Source organism: Phalacrocorax aristotelis, chromosome 5 (assembly GCF_949628215.1).
Source record: "Phalacrocorax aristotelis chromosome 5, bGulAri2.1, whole genome shotgun sequence".
NCBI classification, from domain to species: Eukaryota; Metazoa; Chordata; class Aves; order Suliformes; family Phalacrocoracidae; genus Phalacrocorax; species Phalacrocorax aristotelis.
The window spans coordinates 30,319,995-30,336,522 of record NC_134280.1 but is presented as its reverse complement, the minus strand read 5'-3'; the positions used below and the strand labels follow the sequence as shown (position 1 = coordinate 30,336,522).

General features: G+C 39.7%; 1 protein-coding gene across 3 annotated transcripts in view; it reads right to left on the bottom strand.

Moving 5' to 3' along the window:
* Window positions 1-267: 267 nt before the first annotated feature.
* Window positions 268-16,528, bottom strand: part of CREB1 (cAMP responsive element binding protein 1) — a 42,341-nt gene continuing 26,080 nt past the window's right edge. For 2 of the 3 annotated variants that reach the window (XM_075093746.1, XM_075093744.1), the window contains 4 exons: window positions 13,517-13,659; window positions 11,314-11,496; window positions 9,739-9,893; window positions 268-6,742 (listed from right to left, as the gene is read on the bottom strand). In XM_075093746.1, the coding sequence (XP_074949847.1) occupies window positions 6,602-6,742; window positions 9,739-9,893; window positions 11,314-11,496; window positions 13,517-13,659 (622 nt within the window). In that variant the 3' untranslated portion in view covers window positions 268-6,601. Of the gene's footprint in view, window positions 6,747-9,738; window positions 9,894-11,313; window positions 11,497-13,516; window positions 13,660-16,528 lie in introns of all 3 variants that reach the window. The other variant, XM_075093745.1, reaches the window with a different exon arrangement.

The window sequence follows — 16,528 nt, the reverse complement described above, 5'->3', positions numbered from 1 at the left end:
GGGAAAACATCTCATGAATACTTACAGCAGGCCACAGATCACGACAGGACACCATTGTCTGCTTAAAGTATGCTTCTTCCCATATTCTGATCTAGCTACCATTTGCCACTAAATAGTGTAAACGGAACATCCTGCTCAAAAAAGAGACTTTGTAGAGTTTTTTAAAAGCATGTTTATGTGACTGCACATAAATGTTTGTGTAAAAAGGGAGTTATAACAGTTTATACCACAAAGGTTACAGTAAGAAAAAGCACTTTATGACAATAATTCACAAATTCACAAGAATCACTTTAATATACAAAGCAATTACTACCATTCTGAAACACAAAGCAGCTAATATGTACATAGTGTTAATAAAATGCATTATAACCCAGTACAATTTTTTTAAAACACAGATAAAGCACAAATAAAAAGTAAAAAAAAAAACAAAAACCACAACAGGGATGTTTCTAAATTTTGGGGGGAATGTAAATAAGAATTTATTTTCCCCCAATAATGGATTTTCATTTAGTCTTTTAACTTCCACAAGTATGTGGGAGTCGAGTTCAAATACCCTGTTCTGTGCTGACATGGTTTGGGTAAAGAATCAGAAATGCAGATGAGGTGAACTTACTCTTTCCAGCTTACATTACAAAAGGAGAATGATAACCCTCACTCTGGAAGCTTCCCTGAAAAACATTGTTCCAAAACAATTTCAAAATATAAATCCAGAGTAGAAACAACTTATTTTTGAAGCGACAACCAATCTGTGGACAAGTCTGCGGAGGGGTTGGCTGCCAACTAGCACCTTTTCTTGTCCTGTTCCCCATCCCAGCCCTAGAAGTCCATATCAGCAGCACAGTTTCAAATCTCATACAAACTTGAAGTCCTACATCTTTTTAAAATTAATATAAATAAATGTATTACACACACAAAAAATGGAGTGGCACCTGGATAAAACACAACTTGTGGAGAGCATCTGAACATCCTTAGTTCTTAAGAGTGGCCATTTCCAGATAACTGGCCCAAGGCCTGCCTTCCCCATGTTCTCACTCAGCTATCCCCTAATTTAGAGAAATACATAGCTGGGCTGAGACCAAGTGAACCGACTGCTCCCAAGTTGTGAGTACAGTAATCGGTCATCCTATGAAGTGAGCCAACCGTGGATCATTACAGCCTGCCCCTGTCCCCTTCCCCGCCAGCACACAGCTCCTGAGGACAACTGACTTCTGCCTCTCACTGGTGAAAGCAAGACCTGAACTCACCAGTTACATGGCAAGTCACAAACTGCACCTGCAGTACCAGAGCACAGACAGGTCACTGTCTTCAACTTGTGCTATGCAAACTAGCCCAAGCAAGTCTCTTTGTGGGCCAGAGCTTAAATATATTTTAAAAACACTTGAAATGCAAACCCTCTTTACCAAGTGGATCTGGCTCCTTTTCCCCAAAGATGTACAGATTTAAGCCGTTTCCAACCACAGACCTGAACCTGTCACAAGCACACAGTAGATAGGATTTCAGCGCCCTGCTTCTCTTCATTAGTCTGGCTCCTCCCAGACCAACTGAGCTTCATGATACATTCAGGTTTCTGCAAAATCAGTGTCTTTTACAGCTAGCAAATTCAAAAGCTCAAGGAAACAAGTTCCCAGGCACAGAAGAGAGAACCCTCAATGTACTGTATGCTTTCAAAACCTGCTCACAGTGACAGATTTCAGGGTTGCAACTAAATTATAATTGTTCCTGCAAAAGAAAGGTGGTTGTGCTTTTTTTTTTTATCTTTTAAAGCAGGCTGACATTTTGTCAATATACCTTTATTTCCTGGTATCAAAGAACTGGAAAGCCTTTTCATTTATTTTCTTGGGATGCAGCTTGTAAACTTTGCAGCCAATTCTCCAATTAAGAAAAGGGGAATAAAGTGGCTGAAAAATAGTTTAGCTTTCCTTCCAAATTAACCTCCCTTTCCCACCGGGGATCACTGAACTAGTTCTATTCTAAAAATAATTTAACATCCATCCTGTACATACTGCTCTGAGACACCACACACCTAATTCTTTCCAGTCTTCAGTACTGCCAGTTCAGATCTCCTGCCATTTTGAAGTAATGCCTGCTGGACACCAGGTGCTAATCAGCAAGTTAAATTTGCGGGGGAGTCAACTGCTGTGGAGAGAGGAGTGAATTGTGTACAGGCGGCAGGATTACAACAATTGTGCCAGGATGCTTCTCAAGCACACCCAATTGCTTTTATTTTTTTTTGTTCTGTGTTTTTTTTTTTTTTTTTTTAAAAAAGTGCACATTTTAATTAAACATTTACAAAGAATATAGTGTAATAAAAATAAATATGTGACCTTTTGGTTAGATCATTGGCAAATGTTACATCACTAACCAGCTTCAGATGAAAAAATTACAATAAAAACAGGGTCTTAGAAAACCAATGAAATCCTTTATCAATTGTCATAGATCTGCAACCACTGATAATGGACTTGCTTTGATGGGGAGACTTGTCTTTAACCCACAAATAGCACTGTCTGTCATAAATTAGAAAAATATAACAAAAGCAGAGGCCAGTTTTTGCTAACAGATGACTACTTGCAGCTGCAGTCTACTGGAAGCCCAGGTTTAAAAAGAACTGTAGTACAAATTTAGATCAGAAACTATCAGGGCTGTTTTTCCTTATTAAATCTAACTTTTTTTTTCCTGAGCCTCTTAATGATTCCAAACACCCCACCAATTTTCTGATCAACCTACAAGTACCAGAGAAGACAGTGGTCTGCAACGCAAACACCAACTACAGAAGAGCCAGAACCTGCAGGTGTCTGTACAGTCCCGATGAGCATGACAGGCTAAAATTGTGCTTTCAGATACAAGCAATGGTGCTGGCAACTACCTGATTCTGGTGAAATCGCTGCTTAAATAAAAATGCATCGCCACTACGCCAGGGGGAAAACCAAAGGCTTACCAGTGGTTCCCTTAGAAAACAACACCTTAACAACCTTTTCAATTGTTTTGCCTTTGATATATAGCTGCCAAAGAGAAAAAGCACAAAAGCGAATTATTCTGGGGGGTGGTGGTTGTTGTAAAACAACTGTTACATAATTTCAAAAATATCAATCAATAAAAACCAAAAACAAACCTCACAAAAGCCATGAAAGATGAAATAAAATTCTTGAAAATGAATAACTGAGAAACAGTACAAAACAAATCAGTAATAAGCGCTAGAATAATGCAGCCCAGAACTACTGGGGCGGGAGGTGGGGAGGGAAGCTTTCACACATGCGCACGCATCCACACACACCCAGACACACACAGAAAAGTAAAAATTTTTTCTGACCTCCATATACTATAATACTCAGCATTCCTGACTTAAAAGCTCTCAGAGCTGTAGATTATATACTGTGTGTATATATATATATGTACATATATTATACATATGTATTTTCCTTTTCCAAGAATATCTAAATTAAAAGAGCACCTCTGACAATATCTTAACTGCCTGATCGGTGCTATTTTGCAAAATAATGACATTACAAAAATTATATTTCAAACCAATTCTTGTTTATTATGAACATAATGGATCTAGCCCTTTCTGACCCTCTCTTCAGGTTAAACAGGCTATCAGTTCTTGAAAACTCACAAGTGTGAGCCATAAAACTTACCCTCCCTCCCCTCTGCCAGCATAATTTTCGTCCTACTTCCAAATGGCCTTAGTTTATAGAAGCTGATTACCCCAACCTCACTACTTGGTAAATAACATATGGATTGATTCCTATATCATATTCTTTACCCTTCTGGGTTAACATGAATAGTGAAGCATGATTGGGTAACCCTAGCCAGCCCTGTACTTGGTCTAATACATTTTTTTATTATTGTCATTTAAAATTTCCATTAAAGGAATATAAGTCCCTAAATCCTCAGTGCAGCATACATAAAGATTCTTGCAGATCCCTATATATTTTAAAACAACGTTCTTTCTTAGTGAAACGTTAGTTGCTAATGAGGTCTAGACTAGAAACACTACAGACTACTCGCAGACCACGCACAGACAAACCGGTAAGACAGTTCTCCTCTCACCGCTGCACAAATTTGCACCAACCCTGTATTAGAAGAGCCCCGTCCAGGTACCGGTTTCGGTTCCCCAGTCCATTCAGCTCCCAGGCTTTGTGCTGAGTGACTATCAGCAAGCGCCAGACAGTGATCATTACCCACTAAGAACAGCTCTCAGATCACGGCCAGCCTCATTCAGGTTCTCTGCAAAAACTCAGGTTTTTGCAAACAGATGGTTCTACAAAAGAAACAACCTTAATGTAACCATGTACAGCTGTTTCCATGTTTCTCAAAATTGGAGGAACTATTCCGTTTAACTGTATAAGTGAGGCCATGTTTTACATGGGCTTCATGTTTTACAAGAATGACTCCTGCGTTATCCACATTTCTACTTCAGCACTAGTTTTGAAAAACTGGTAACCATTGTGTATATTTGTATTCTCTGACTTTAAAAATCAGTTAGTTTTTATAAAAGCATTGCTGAGAATTTAGGGTCTTTCAATTTGCATTGCTAAAGTAACAATTAATCTTCCATTAAATAAAAATATGAAAATCAATTCTCTATGGCAGATAAAAATAGACCACTTATAAACCCCCTCGAAACTTGTGAAAATGAATTCTTTCATAATTCTGATACTTATGTTCTCTTCTTGAAATACAAACATAATTTCAAATTATTAATAACTCTAGATTTAAACAATAATGCTACAAGTTTAATCCTGCTCCTTTTAAATTCTCTTGGAAACTGAATGCCCTCTCAAATGAGAAAACTAGAACTTTTAATACTGCTTAGCTGTTTGAGACTCAACTGCCAAGAGTCTTCCAGATCTTCTTATAATGTCACATTGAATGTATATAATCTTTTAGAAGCTTGTGTTTGAAATTTATCTTAAAAACAGGTAGAGTGAATGAAAAAAAAATACTAGCTAATACTTCGCTAGGCAAGGCTTTAGTACAGTCCACAGCCTTATTCATATGTCTCTATACATAGAAGTTTGACCATAAGCCCAATGTAAACTTACTCCATCAAATGACCCAAGTTAATGTATCAAGAGCCTGGCTTCAGATCGCCAGTAAACAAACGGCACATGATTCTTTTTGACACATTCTTTTTGACAGCTTCTTGACATTCTTTTTTGGTTCTTTTTGGGCATGATTCTTTTAAATTCCTGGTGCTTAGTACAGAGCTGTTTTTAAACATGAACTACCTTTTTGACAATGTAAATCTGGGAAAGATCACATTTCCTCAGTGCACACAAAAAACCTGATCTTGCCAACATCTGAGGCACATGAGTAGCTTTACTTACAGGAATAAATTACTTGGTAAATCTGATCCTTTACATAAAAAATCCTCTGAATAAGTTAAGAACTTAGCTAGCCTGGCCAGGTTCAGATAATTAATATTGTCCCTTGCGAAGCAGAAGTTCGAATATTCATGTTTGAAGTCCTCTTCAATATTTGAGGTTGTCCTGGTAGTTGTCCTACTGTAATTTAATTTATGCATGGAAGGCAGCCTCAAAGTTTGAAAGAGAATTTAGCAAATCAGGCTGATGTTTCTACTGAGCACAATAAATTCCATTACATAAGATAGTGGTAGGGAAATAAAATAACTTCATTACTTGAGAGGACTTGGGACATAGACTATACTGTCATCAGGGAGTATGTATGTGGAGTTGGCCATGCTTCAGCTGCTTAGTTCTTCTGCATACAAATAGGTGCTTTCATGTGTTACCCTTGCTTATACTACGTGACTGGTTCCTAAACGTCACTATTGTATTTTTTTATTCTGAATTCTTTTCCCATCCAGATATCATTTCCCAACCAATATCCTATGAAGTTGGTGTTCGCTTTTTGTGCATTCAGAATGCTGAACAAACTTGCACACATAAGCTTTGAGAAGCAACAACTGACCAGTGAAGCCCATTTCAATGCATTTGTTTCTGAGGTATGGAGAAGTTTTTACTAGTGCAGGAGGGCTTAATACAGATTACAAATCAAAACTCCTCCTGGGCTAGTTTGAAAAAGGTATGTTATCTCCACACCAAGAACGTGACCGTGAAGTGACTTTCATTTGGCATGCCGCTTAGCTGTGTATTTTTATAGTTCATAACAAATACGTGAAACCAATTTGGCAACCACTGCTTCTTCATTGCACCATGCATGCTCCACGTATGTGGCCCACAGTTCTCTGGACCAAGAGGCTGGGGTGGTTCCATCTCTAAGGCAATGGAAAGAGCTCAGCACAAATTCTTGAAATCATTACAAAAGGACCCTCCCCACAGAAACATCTCAAGTGACCACTGTTACTCTTTGAAGAGGAAGGGGAGACGAGAAAGCAGTCTGTTCTTCTTCACGCTGAGACTGATGAAAATAATCTTTTAGGGGGAGAAGAGGAGGCAAGTACTTGAACATTCACAGTTTGATGCAAAGCACAGATGAAGTATATTCTGTAGTTGCTTCAGGCAGTTTTGCGCATAGAAAAAAAGAAATGTTTAGAAAATAAAAAGTTTACTTTGTCTTTCTGGGTATAGCCAGAATCAGTCTCTATCCCACCTGGACAAATGAAAATGGGAATCCAAAATTAATCTGATTTGTGGCAGTAAAGGTCCTTAAGTGCTTTCAACTCCTCAATCAGTGTCTTGTTTTGGTTTTCAAGCACAGCCACTCGATTTTCTAGACATTTCACATACTCCTTTTTCTTTCTGCGACATTCACGTGCTGCCTCTCTGCAAAGCAAAAAAAACCATTCAGATCCAGAACAATTACTTGCAGACATGGGCTACTTAATTGTTCAGGTCAAACCTTTACCTAGTACTGCTATGTTTAGAATATGGAGGTATTGTTAAGAAATGCAAGTTAGGAAAAAAGGCTAAGTTCATAACAATTGCTTCTCCCAAATCACACACACTCAGAATACACAGATCATTTCAACACACAGATCCCAGTAAGTCAGCACCAATAAAATTCCGCTTCTGTGAGAAAAGGATCCTACTCAATGACAAAGTTCTGACTGCATGATTTACATTAGAGCCTTTACGCCAAGTCGAATGTTGCTGCAGTAATTTGATCTTACTGTAATAAATTGATGAATAATAAAAAACATGGATAAGACCAATATTAATCTATTAACGTCTTTATAGTCTTAACTCTTCCCTTTGCTGCAGTCCAACCAAATACTAATGGTCAGGATGTTCAACCAGTGCAAAAAAAAAAAAGCTGTATTTAGAGATACTGTGTATTTGGTCTCGAGCAATACCTTCATTTTATTAATAATGTCTGTATCACTGCAATGATAATATAAACGACTCAAAAAAAAATCACAAAATAGTCACTAGCAACCATATAATTCTTCATTCTTTGTCTGCTGTGCTAAGAACATGGCAGTGTTAATGTGCTGAGCCAGATCTTGAGACAAACTTTTAAAGGCTTGCTTGTAAAGACTGAGTTGCCTGTTGGTGACTTGGTAACATACTAAGAACACCAATGAAAAATACCTGAAAGGTGCTAATGTGGTGCTGAGCATCCCAAAGGTAGTAACACCACGCAGAAGCTACCCTGCACAGCAACAGTAATGGTACCAGTGTGCAAAGTAAGCACAAGGCTAAATGCCACAGATGGATGGGAGTCCAGGCAGAAGGCTCTCCTCCTGCAATGCAGCTTGTCAAAGCAGCACACTGCAGATATATGTAAACGTACGTGCTCATTCGCCCTGAACCTTTAGGTGCAAAGCAGAGCACCTTCAAAAGGAGAGTCTGAGCGTCCCTTCATTGCAAAAACTGCATAGATTGGTGATACAGTCAACGTTCTGGGAAATGAGAGGACAAAACTGAATCCAGTTCTTCCACTTATTAGATAGACAGTAGTTGTAAGTACTAGGTAAAAAAGAATGTCTGTTCCAGGACCTACCTGGTAAGACGACTCTAAAAGTAATTTTTGAAATTCAGCTCCACAAATGAGACAGGATGAAGAAAACCTAGTTTGTAAGCACTGAAAGGACTCAGGTATCCATTTGTCACTCCTACAAATACAATTTCACATGCTTGCAGCACTTCAGTGGGCCATGTGCAACATTTAGAATTTAAGTCATTTTGGGCCATTACTTGTGTCACCAAAAGATTAAGTACTGCTGGATCCGGAAGTGCCTCCCACTGCAAACTACTAACCTGTCTTCTTGGGTGACAATTTTTTCTTTCTTTTTGTGATTTTTGCACCAGCTTGGGCTGTATATTAAGCCACCTCAAGTCTGTGTGCATTAGCTACTCTTTATGAACAGCTGAGTTATACTGAATTACAAGAGAGCTTTTAAAATGTAAAATTTGCACAATAATATCTATGAATATTTACACTATAATCCTCCAGTAAGTACCACCTCACCATCTGCCTCTCTCTATCCCTTTTCCCTGCTTTGCTGTGGAGCCTAGATTTGCAAATACCGATTAAGCAGGCAGGCTAAAAGCACCACATGCAACATGATACTGTTGCAGAAGCTGTCAATTTAACTCAAGTAGGGGTAATTCCCTATTGTTTTTCTTGGCTTTCCCAAACACAAAAGCTTTCTTTTAATGAAATAAGACTGCTGACTAAATGAGGGGATTCAGAATGCTAATTAAATTTTTCTCAAATGCAAAGCCTGAAAGGGTGACATCTACTATTCACTGATATCAGAAAAATATATAAAAAGGGGAGATGGGTGACATTCTGTACAAAAACCTTTTAAAAAAGTGAACTCTGCTGTTCAGCATTATTTACTTCATTAAAGCCTCTCAGACAAGCATTAGGTCTGCTCACTTAACTTCCTATTGTGTTCACAGCTTAGCAATCTACAGAAGATAAACACACCTGTACAACATAACAGTTTTTTCAGACTGACAGATGTAGTAAACAGTGCTTTCATGGGGCTTCCCCTCCTCAGAGGAGAGGGAACCACTGCTGTTTTCCCAGTGCCACTGTAACATACAGGCTTGAATCTGTGGATGGAGTTCAAGTCTGGTGTGACGGGTCAGCTCAGGCCCACGCCTTCCCTCTCCCAAAGCAGCAGGCTTAAGGCACATCATGCCCAACTTCTCTTTTTGCTCCCCCCCTTCACTGCCTCCACCAAGCCCCACCTCAGTAGGCTTGGCTGTTCCTCCTCACACACTAAATCCTACAGGGTCAAGTCTCCTCTCTCTCTTTCAGCCCCTCTGTTGCCACTACTAGCTCCACAGGACATGAAAAGGAGTAGCTGCTCATTTAGGCTTTCCTTGAGTCCTTCTGCCTCCGGAGGATAAAACCCAAAAGGCAAGCAGCTAAAGAGAACAAGTGAGACAATCAAAAAAGCACTTGTGAAGGCTGTGGGTAGGCCAGCAGCAAGGAGAATGCATGCAGAAGGCAAAGGTAAAGAATCCAGGAAAGGAAACTACATGAATGTATCAACTCAAAAAAATCAACTCACCTCAGAGTTTGTAAGAACATGTCTGCGGTCCTACAAGTCTCTCACCAATGACTTTTCTCCTTACGGCAACAAGCAAATTCTGGCACCTCACAGAATGAGTATGACACCTTTACTTAAGGTTTCGTAGTTGCAATACATGGCATTAGCAGGTATGTTTTTTTGCTTTGCACCTTTAAAGGCAAATTCTTCAGAAAGCATTCCATAAAATGACTAAGAAAGGTTAGGATTCTTAGTGCTTACGCTAGTTTTACACAGAGCTGACTGAAAAAAGAATGATCTAAATGTACATGCCTGTTCTTCATTAGACGCACTTCTCTCTTCCGTGCGGCCTCTTCTGCTGGCTGGGTTGGAAGTGCTGGAGAGGATGCCATGACTACACCTGGTGCAATGGTGCTGGTAGGGGCGGTGCGAATCTGGTAGGTCTGCACATCTCCTGAGGCAGCTGAAAGACACAAGGGAACATCATGTCAGTTTGGTGACAGTGCTGTTAAAGGTGGTGCAAGGATCACCTAGTCATCTATCTAACCATGCACTCTGGGCTACAGTACAGGAGGGATGACCATCATCTGGGTCATCATTGCTATCTCAGTTTATTGATGCGTGCAAGGTTTGGGGCATTCCTGTTAAAGAAGTCTTCAATTGTGCTTGGTAACTTGACTTGTCTTGCTGTGTTGCTGTGCTTCTTTCTCCCTTAGTGTATTTCTTTTTAATTCTCTGTTTTTTGGGCAGTTTTGGCATTTTTAAGAAGATGAAGGATGGCAAACAGTATTTCTAGCTATGCTCCAAATGTCTATCTGCAAAAGGAGAAACTGCATGTGTAAGTATTTGGCACAGAAAAAAGGGTGTAGAAATGTAGCATTTACTCCAACAAGAGAGAGGCAGTGTAAGCCAGACACTCAACTTCACTACTTCTCGAGAATAAACAAGGTCTGGGGTTTCTTTTGTTTCTTTACTGTAATCTGGGACTGTGTTATATTTGCCTGAGTTAAAAAAAAATACGATACCACCTAAAGAAATCACATGTCCTCAAGAACGCAAAAAAAACAGAACATGAATGCAACAATAGCATTCTTCTCGGCTGTGTATTTTCACTGATGCCTAGAGACATCTTCACTGGATAACTTTCAAATCACGAAAGCAGGGGTACATTCTTTTGTTATTTTTAATAAACAGATTTTTAATACCCCCCAATTCTTAATAGACCAAAATGTGGTTTTTAATATAATAAGCCCCCTCAACTTATCCTAAGTTGAGGTAGCCCTGCTTGCTCTAAGTGGAGGACTAGACCAAACGATCTCTTAAGGCACTTTCCTAAATTATTCTATGATTCTAAGACTCAATGATTAAGTACTTGGTGACTACTTAAAAAAGCCACAGTAGGAAGAAATTATGACTTGTAATTAAAAAGGGGAAAAATTACTAATCAAGTAAAGCGTCCCTAGAGAAAGAAAGTATCAAACAACCTTATTTCCTAACTTTAATGCTTTGCTTTAAATTTACTATTGTTGCAGATGACTATCTGGAAGAACTCAGAACTCCGAAGTGGTATAAGTTTTTGCAGAACATATGAAAAAAAAAAAAGTGTGGATAAAATGCAGGAAATACAGCATGGAAAACAAAAATTAAATATATTGTTTTAACAAGTAAACTCAAAATACCGACAACTTTACCAGTCTGAAAGGAAAGGCTCCAAGAAAATGTGACAAATAGCTTTGTCCATAATTTCTGTTAGTCATTTTGGACACTTATTTGTGCCAATGCTGTTAATTCTGTTTCCTGACACATATGAAGGAGTTAGGTTGGCAACTTATAGCTGCATAGAGAAAACATTCTGCAGAGTGGCTGGCTGTGAAGTTTCTCACCTTGTACAACAACTTGGTTGCTGGGTACAAGTATCTGTTGTCCATCTGTAGTCTGTGCATATTGTAAAATGGTGGTGCCAGGTTGGGTTGCAGCTGCATTGGTCATAGTCAATGTCTGGAGACCTTGTACTCCATCTGTGCCGTTGTTAGACAACTGTATTGCTCCTCCTTGGGTAATAGCAACTGAAGGCAAAAAAAAATCAACACAGCATTTAAGATACTAATTTACCCATTAACTTACAGTATTAAACCTAGATATGGAAGAATACTGGTCTGAGTTAAGCCCCTTGAACCCTTATAAACCCTCAAATCAGACATATCTTTAATGTACATGAAAGAAATCATGCTTTGAAGATAAGTTTTCATTTTTTTTGTTAGACCCATTCTGCTGGTTTTGGCTGGGGTAGAGTTAATTTTCTTGATAGTAGCTAGTATGAGGCTATGTTTTGGATTTGTGCTGGAAACAGTGTTGATAATACAGGGATGTTCTAGTTACTGCTGAGCAGTGCTTACACAGAGTCAAGGCCTTTTCTGCTTCTCACCCCACCCCACCAGAGTGCAGGCTGGGTTGCACAAGGAGTTGGGAGGGGACACAGCTTGGACAGCTGACCCCAACTCACCAAAGGGATATTCCACACCATATGACCTCATGCTCAGCATATAAAGCTGGGGGAAGAAGAAGGAAGGGGAGGACATTCAGAGTTAATGGTGTTTGTCTTCCCAAATAGCTGTTACGCGTGATGGAGCCCTGCTTTCCTGGAGATGGCTGAACACCTGCCTGCCGATGGGAAGGCGTGAATGAATTCCATGTTTTGCTTTGCTTGTGTGTGTGGCTTTTGCTTTACTTATTATTAAACTGTCTTTATCTCAACCTACAACTTCTCTCACTTTTCCTCTTCCAATTCTCTCCCCCATCCCACTGGAGGGGGGACACACCCATATTTTGGGCGGGGGGGGGGCCCAAAAAACACAGCCTAAAGCACAAATTGGTTTCTCTGACAAAACAGCATCACACAGAAGAGCTACAATCCTGCCCTGGGGAATACTTTTATTTGTTAAGGTTTTCTTCTTGGTTGGTTTAGGTCTTTTCCTCAGTCCTTGCTTTTTTCTTCTCATCTGAAATTCCTCTCCTCTTCCATGCTTTATGCCCTTCAGTCTCCTCTGCTGCTATTGCTATCCATTTTGTGTTTTGCTTTCTTCTTGCTTTCGCATTTTTTTCTTCTGATTGTATCCCCCCTTCTCTACAACTTCCTTAGCACTTCCCTAGCAGTGTTTTTTTTTTCATAAAGGTCCAGTTTCACACATTTTTTCCCTTCAAGCAGCCTTACTTGTTGCATTTTTTTCCCTTTCTTTGTCTCAATCGTGTCATGCAGGTGTACTAAGACATCGCCCCTCATTCGTGATTCCACAGAATTTCATTGTGTTCATATATACAGACACACCAAAATCTCAAGTATCTGCACAAGCAGTTATTTTACATTTATGGTAGGATAGCAGAGTTAACCACATCAGCTTCAAAAAAATTAAATAGGGTATTAGGCAAAGTGGCTAAGGAGTAAACAGAGATACAAAATTTTAAAGAGATTTTAAAAGAAAGATATAAACAAGTAGTTCTTTCTCCCTTTTGTATATTTAAAACTGCATTTGTTTGTGTGAGACAGTGTGTGAATTCTGGCTTTACCGCTGTAGCCTCAATACTTTAAGTCAAAGCACTGTATCTATAAAATCTAATGATTAAAGAAAACACAGAAACATGTATTATGTATTTTAAATAAGGTTGCTGAAGTTCTTATTTTTTCAGGACTTTCTAAAAATGTAATTGCAGACTGTAATGTTTTCTCTGTCAATGAGGTTATAATTTTGTGAACCAGAATTAATAATCTGCCAGGAAAAAAAGAAACTTCTGAATTACCTCATCTGGTTCCTGAAATTTAAAAACTTCATAACAGCATGATGGTTAATTCATATTTTGCCTCATGATGCATTAGCTGCGCTAACTGGCAAGTAGTCCCAGGACGTCAACTGAACATTTCAAATACTTACAATAGGAATGTGTTTAAAAGGCATGGTTATCAAACAGTCAAACTAAAGTAATCTTATTTTTGCCTCCTGCTTTGTACTAGTCCAAACAGTTATAGAAATAATAGTTCTTCATCTTCTCATCCCCACTTACTAGCACCACTGAGAAATTCAGACTACATACTGTACTGCCCACTGCTGGTTTGGTAAATGGGAGTTGGCACCGTAACAGTGGCGATGGCAGGTGCTGCTGTTTCCTCTTCAGACTTTTCTTCTTCAATCCTTGGCACTCCTGGGGCGTCTGAGGACAAGTCATTCAAAATTTTTCTGGCAAAGACAGTGTGTTGTAGAGATTTTAATAAAAACTAGGGGGAAAAAAAAGTCTATTTGATACATAATGCTGGAGAAAACTGTAAAGTGCAGTAAGCCAGCAAGGAAAATACGGGTGCAGAACGAAAAACCCGTACTATCTTCAAACTCTTATTGGAGAGGATTGTTCAAAGTGCCATGCACAGATGGGCAAGGGAGCCAGCACAGAACAGCTGTGCTTATCAACACAAGATACAGGTGCTTCTCAACAGGTTCTTCTCAATCCAAAATACAGCTATCACAACCTCCCTTTTTCTTAAAAACATGTTTCTCTCTCATCCATTTTTACTTGTTTCCTGCTTTTAGCCACATAAAGATTTGAAGAAAGCAAAAGTATGTAAAAACCTATGTCTTCACTTAGATCAGGGGAACTGCTCCGTTTCAGATTAAGGCCTCAGCCAGAGATCTGAGTATGAAGGAAGTTAGCAGAAATGCTTGTAAAGAGCAACCCGTTTATAATCTAACACCTGCCTGGGAGACAATGCTGGGTGTTTAAGTGAAGTCACACAGTTAAATTTACAGGTGCCCTGCCTGAGAAAGCCGTGAGATTAGCATGGGTAAAGGAAAGAACAGTTTGTTTAATTACTTTTATGGGTTAATTATCCAAAGCCAAAACTCCTAAAACATCACTGTTACAGGTCTCACTGAACATGACTGAAAGACTGACCCTAGCAGTTACTGCAATTTGCATTATGTAGACCAAACACTGTCCCTCAGAGGACTGTCAAGCCCTTTCACTGCTAGCATATTCTATTATCGGTAAAGGGCAACATTTTTTGTCATTCTCCTCATATGTTTTCCTGTGGGCTGTCACTAGAACTCAAAGTGTGATGAAGCAAACACAGCTGTAGACCCCAAGCTCCAAGACAACACGCACTTCTTAAATAAGGCTCCTACGGCTTTGGGAGCCAGAACAACTGTATGGAGCTATTTGGGGAGAGCTGTCACTCTGCTAAGCAACTTGACAAACAGAGCTTTGCTGTTGCTGTTTTGACTCTGCATGCAGGCAGTAACGCCAGCATTGCACAAGCGCTCCACTGTACCAAGCATCATTTGGACAAATAAAAAATTCCCATCCAGAGAGTTTGCAATCTAGGTGCTAGACCAGAAAAACTAGTGGACAAAACAGATTAAAAAATATGGAGAGAGCAGGGAGGATGACAAACAAAACCCAAGAGCTCAAAATAGAAAAGAAGAAACTACAGCTCACCAATTTTTAAGCTCATGTCAGATATGATCTGGTGGTTAAAAACCTACCTTTGCCATCATAAACATGAGGTTTAAGATAGAAGATAAGGTGGCAGCTTTACAAATACAGGAGCTGACAAACTGACATGGGGAACACATGATGTACTTCGGTAGCAGGATCAAGGTGGAGTTTCTGAGGAAGAGCTATAGCTCTTCAGTTCTGTGAATCTATCTGCACCTATCTTGTCTCTGGGGCTAGTTAGAGCAGCTTGAATAATGTCAGCTGGGAACTCACTAAACACAGCTGTAGTCTGGCTTGGCCTGTCTGACATGACCTCTAAGCTGGCCCAGAGTCTGAGCTGCATATAAAAGTTCTACAATCACAAAGTTTTGCTGAGTCACCAGGATCTAGTTTGAGGATAGAGGCTGTGGTGTGGCATCAGTGCGTGCAAAGGAGTTCATCTCAACAAGTCAGCATGCACAAGTCCCTTCTTCTCAGTTTTGCTGCTTGTCTACTTAGCTCTGTTGTCTCACGATATACAGCCATTCTTCCATATATAGTAAAAGCAAGTGTGTCTCTGCAGAAGCACACTGCAAGGAAGTCTGTGGCAGCCTTGAAGTTAGCAACACTGCTCCCTCACAAATAAGAATATTTTCCCAGATCTATTATGGCTAGGGATCTTCAGCAATGAGTTTCACTATCTTCAGCAGAACAGCCCTGAAGGCTCTGGAGAAGGTAGAAAATAATCTGCAAGTGCTAAAAAAAAATTAAAATAACGGATGAGATATAGAATGTCCTGAGTTGGAAGGGACCCACAAGGATCATCAAGTCCAACTCCTGTCCCAGCACAGAACAATCCCAAAATTCACACCATATCTCTGAGGGTGCTGTCCAAGTGCTTCTTGAATATCGTCAGGCTTGGTGCCGTGACTGCCTCCCTGGGGAGCCTGTTCCCATGCTCCACAACCCTCTGGGTGAAGAACCTTTTCCTAATATCCCACCTAAACCTCCCCTGGCACACCTTCCTGCCATTCCCTCAGGTCCTGTCATTGGTCACCAGAGAGGAGAGATCAGCACCTGCCCCTCCTCCTCCCCTTGTGAGGAAGCTGTAGACCACAGTGAAGTCTCCCCTCGGTCTCCTCTTCTCTAGGCTTAAGAAACCAAGTGACTTTAGCCACTCCTTGTACGATTTCTCCTCTAAACCTTTCACCTGTGCAAGGGCTTAATTAATAAAGTAACATATGACCACCTCAGTTGGTCTTACTGCAGAAGTTTTGGCATGACAACTAAAGATACTAGATGCCTATCACTACATTCAACTCATATCCTGACTTCTTAAACTTTAAACACAATCAATTTTGCTCAAGCAGAAATTCTCTCTGAGCCATGAACACCGCATGTTCATTGAAAGTCTCATGGAAGAAAGGAATTAAGTTTGATTGCTGCTAGCATTTCAACAATCATGAAAAACTACAGAGCTTATTTTTTGCAGACTACAGATTATACAGACGCCACTTTCTTGCAAAGCTTCAGTATATGTATTAAGTATCCATTAAAGCTATCTCTAAGGCAATTAGCACAATGATACCTCAATGTTCACAAATATGGCAATTAGCTTTTTCTCAGGTCATTTCTGTC